The 4966-nt window shown below is 40.0% G+C and overlaps 1 protein-coding gene across 1 annotated transcript in view; it reads right to left on the bottom strand.

Moving 5' to 3' along the window:
* Positions 1-352: 352 nt before the first annotated feature.
* LOC102753338 (arylamine N-acetyltransferase 1) overlaps positions 353-4966 on the bottom strand; it is a 16334-nt gene continuing 11720 nt past the window's right edge. The window contains exon 2 of the mRNA XM_015561661.1: positions 353-1867. Coding sequence (XP_015417147.1) covers positions 1356-1867 — 512 coding nt within the window. The 3' untranslated portion in view covers positions 353-1355. The remainder of the gene's footprint in view (positions 1868-4966) is intronic.

The following is a 4966-nucleotide window of genomic DNA, read 5'->3' as shown; positions in this document are numbered from 1 at the left end:
TGGGGGGGGGGGTCCCCCTCAGCCTGGCCTACGCCCTTTAGCAATCTAGGAGCCCTTGGGGGATGTCCCACTGATGGCTTAGGCCCACTGCCTGCGGGGAAGTGGGCCTAAAGGGCAGTTGGACATCCTTAGCACTGCTGCAGAGGCCGGAGAGGCTCCCGCCACCACTGCTACACTCACCAGCGGTCAGCCAGGCTTCTGGCTGAGCAGGGCTCCCCCTGTTGTAGTGCACTGACCACCAGAGGGCAGCTCCTGTGTTGAGCATCAGCCCCCTGGTGGTCAGTGCACGTCATAGCAACTGGTTGTTCCACCATTTGGTCTATTTGCATATCTGCCTTTTATATAGGATTATCCCCATTTTACCTCCAAGAGATCAGAGCCACAGATTCATGAAGTTATTCACCCAGTGTCCACAGGATCTGCACTCAGGTCTATACATTCTTATGACAAATTATGGGAGGAAGTAAAAGAAAATAACTGCGAGATAAGAAAGTGGATGCAAGGAAGTCCTAGCCCATTGTCTCCTAACTCTGCAAAACACGCACTTCGAGACTGACATCGTATTAGCCAACAATGTTTAACGTCCTTATAGACATCAAGTTTTTACAGATAAGTATTTTAAAATTCACAATCATTTTTACTTTTAGACAAAGTGACTTAATTCAGGGATTTGAAAATTTCTAAATATCAGTGTATCTATATTAAGGAAATGCTACATAAAGAACTGTGGTTGCAAAAGCACCATGTAAGAAATTATTAGCTGTGTCTCTCTCTGAGTGCTTAATCACACATTACTATGTGTTGGTTTAAACCTTGTCTTGAGAACTATTAGGAAGCAATATCATGCCTCATTCTTCTCTTTTGAATTCTAATCCTAAATTACATATGTGGAATTTTAAAGATAGGCACATATTCATGTTGAGTTTAATAAAAACTGTATCCTCAATTTTCCATTTACTGAACCATGGGTAAACATTTTTTATGAATTCAACATTCAATCAGCATGGATGCTTTTCTAGCAGAAATCACTATTCTCTCCCACGAAAACCTTTTAAATGCCTTTATTATTGTTAATTTTGAAAAGACATGTGGTTCTGTTTCTTTTAAATGTTTTCTAACTACATGTGCTAACATTTTTAAGGTTGAAAATGATTGGATGGCTAAGATTTTCTTTAATATCATGTGGGGTCACTAAGGAAATTTAAGAGAGAGGCTGCCAGTTGATAGTTGGTAAAATTGGTGATAAATAGGGGTTTGTTATTTTATTCTCTCTATTTTTATATTTATTTGAATTTTTTTATGGTAAGAAGTTCCAGTACCTGAAATAATACTGAAGACCGTTTCTACTCCTTACTCTAAATGGTAAAATATTTATCACCGTGTTTGGGCACAAGCTTTCTCTCTAAGGAAATATTAAATATATTTTTCAGCTCTTCTTCTATTTCTTCTTCATTCAGTGTCTTAAACTCCACCAGATCCATATTGTCCTTATAATTGAATTTTCTAAAGGTGAGGGTGAAGCCCACTAAACAGTGAACCCCATTTGGGGTTTGCAAGGAACAGAATGACTTGCTTGTAAACACAGATGCTGCAGACGTCTGAAGGTATTCATTAACGGACTCAAAATCCTCAATTGTTCGAGGTTCAAGCGTAAAGGAGTAGATCTTTCTGTACTTTTTCTTTTCCAGGAGATCAGAATTAAGGAATTCTTGGTTTGGAACGTACTGCTCTCTTCTGATTTGGTCCAGGTACCACGTTCCTCCCTCTTCTGTCAAGCGGAAGATGCACGGCACCTGAGGCTGATCCTTCCCAGAAATTAACTCCAGAGGCTGCCATATCTGGTAAGAGCGTCCAAACCCAGCATCAACTATGAGTTCTTATAACCAATTCTTTCAAAATATGCTTCGATGTCCATAATGCCCTATGACAGGGAAAAGAAAACAAAAACACATAATATTACTTTTGCACTTGGATTTCTTTGACTAGCCTAATTACAATTCATGTATTTTAAATATGTAAATACAAACAGTCAATATAACTATCTACAATCATAAGTCTTTTGTTTACTACTATTGTAATACAGTGATATCAAATGACATATGTTGAAGAAATACTTGGTTCTCATAGTAACAATCAATGGGAAGATAAAGCCATTGAACAATTCGAAAAAAGCCCAGAGAAAAGCAAATTGGTGCTTCTGAAGAAGAAAACTCAAAATGAACAATTAGAAACTGTATATAAAAATAAAAAAAATGTTTTCCTGAATTAAAGCAAAAATTAAATCTGAAAAATTTTTTCAGCAAAATTCTGAAAAAGTTTGATTCAGTGTTCAACACTGGGATATATTCTGGTTAAATTATTGAAATTCAAAGTGGAAGAAAACTACTTGGGTATTTGGTAGAAAAGCAAACACTTTTTAAGGGAGAAACCAACAGGCTGGTGTCAGAATACTCCACTGCAATATGTTACTACGCTAAGAGGAAAGTCTGATCCCCAAATACTATTCTCAGATAGGATTTCATTTCATCACAAAGGCATCATGAATATGAAAACAATCTCAAAGATGAAAGAATTTGAGGAATGCATGAAGGATGGCTACCCTAATAAAGTGTTACCTCCTAATTGGCCAATCAAGTGTGAATCAAAATGAAAATAAGAGAGGCCACAACAAAGGATCCATGGTCAACACTGACTCCTTTTATTATAGAACAAAGAGTAGAAAAGTTACAAGAATTATGGCTAAAGTAAATTAAAAAAAAATTTTTTTAATGTGATACATGAAACCCATTAACCATATTGGCCTCCAACATAGGTACAGAGCAGTAAGGAATAGAGCATGTTCAGTGTACTCAGAGAGGGCACATGGGATTGGTGAAGATTCGGGACTGAGGTTAGTGTGAGGCTGTGTGTTCCACTCAGATCCCATCGGATGTCTTTTACCATGTCACTGTGCCCCTAGCCTGGCTTCTGTGTCCTTATGCTTAAGGACCTGCACCCTAGATCAGCGGTTCTCAGCCTGTGGGTCCGACCCCTTTGGGGGTCGAACGACCCTTTCACAGGGGTTGCCTAAGACCATCGGAAAACACATATATAATTACATATTGTTTTTGTGATTAATCACTATGCTTTAATTATGTTCAATTTGTAACAATTAAAATACATCCTGCATGTCAGATGTTTCAATGAATGACTGCTGGGAGGTGTTGAAAGTCCAGCCACCTTGCCTGGAGTCGGGACACATTTTGAGTTAGAACTCACATCCAGGCTGAAACTGGGTTTTTCCCAGGGGCACTTCCCTAGTAAATGACTCGCACATGGATCCTTATCTCAGTGTCTGATTCTGGGGAACCTGACTTAAGACACATCAGTGGTCATTCTGGAGAGTCGTGCAAAAGAAAGGTCAGATGCACAGGCAACTTCAGAGGGCCTTGAATATCAGGCAAAAGAGACTTGCTTTCTTCTGTGGGTCAAATGGATCCTGTTGCTTTATTGAACTGACTGCTGTAATTTGTCCTAGTGACATGGTACTTTAATTACAAATTACCCTTTTGATGTACCCTTGGAAAATAGGTTGTTCTGAAGAACTTACTGATCAGTTCCCAGTCTCTAGGATCTCTACATCTTTCATGGACAACAGTGGTTTTCAGTTTTGTTTTGTTTTTAAAGAAAGTCCTAGTCTTTCCCCAAATAAAGTTGTAGGCAAGAACCTAAAATGGAAAAATTAAAAACAGATTGATCCAAAGCTGGTTCACCCATGAGATGGTGCTGTCGTACCTCAAGGCTATAAGGCAGCACAAGTTCAATTATGGATTGAAATATACCTACTGTCTAGATTTCTGGTGCAGAGTAGAATTTTGAGGAGTGATAGTGAGTGACTTTCTTTGTGGATGTTTTGTTTTCTTTTTCTATCCCTTTCCTTTTCTCTGTCCCAGTGAAGGCTGGCATTTCACTGGAATGACACTATCACCTACCTCCCTTCCCATGGGCAAGTGGCCAGCTGCTTGACTTTCTGGATGGAAAGGGAAGTTGCTAGGCTAGTCCTGATCAGAGGCCATCGTTCAACAGGCCATGGTGCACTGAGCTTGCCTCTCAGGCCCACCACTGGGTGAATGCCTGCAGAGGTCAGGCAGGTCCCGGGAGCAGGCCCAAGAGCCAGTCCACAGAAACAGCTGCTCAGCTGAAGATGGTAAAAACCAAGCAAAAAGTCTCTGGACAACAGAGAATTGACAACTTAAAAATTTCCTTTTGAGGGGAGGAGTGGACACCCTGTTTTGTGCTTGAGGAACTGAAATGAGGACCTGGGGAAGGAGGAGAAATGCTGCCGCCACCCCAGGGCTACAAGCCGCACAGTACACTTCCAGACTGGGGTGAAATTGTCAACCCCACTCCTGGGATTCCTGGCATTACTGAATAGACTTTTTAAAATTTCTGATGCGAAGGTCACATAATATAAAACTAACCATGTTAAAGTGAACAGATGTACCATTTGGTACATTCACAATTTTGTGCAATCACCACATCTATCTATTTTCAAACTATCTCATTAGCAGGAAATGTAGCCCCATATCCACTGAACAGTTACTTCCCATTCCCTCCAGCCCCTGGCAGCCACCACTCTACGTGCGGTCTCTGTGGATTTATCTATTCCGGATATTTCACAAAAACGTAATCATATAACATGGCACATTTTGTGGCTGCCTCCTTTCATTTAGCATGACATTTCCAAGGTTCACTTATTGTGTGACACATGTCAATATCATTCCCTTTTATGACTGAGTAATGTTCCATGGTATGGACTCACTATTTTCCTTTCTCCCTTCCTTGATGAGCATCTGGCTTGTTTCCACCTTTGACTGTTGTGAATAGCGCCGCTGTGAATGTGTTCATTTTTCAGTAAAGCATGTGTTTTCAATGATTTTGTGTTTATACCAAGGAATGGAATTGCTGAGTTGATAAGAGGAATTTT

This window comes from Myotis davidii, unplaced genomic scaffold (genome assembly GCF_000327345.1).
Source record: "Myotis davidii unplaced genomic scaffold, ASM32734v1 scaffold3930, whole genome shotgun sequence".
Classification (NCBI taxonomy): Eukaryota; Metazoa; Chordata; class Mammalia; order Chiroptera; family Vespertilionidae; genus Myotis; species Myotis davidii.
This window is presented reverse-complemented; position numbering and strand designations above follow the sequence as displayed.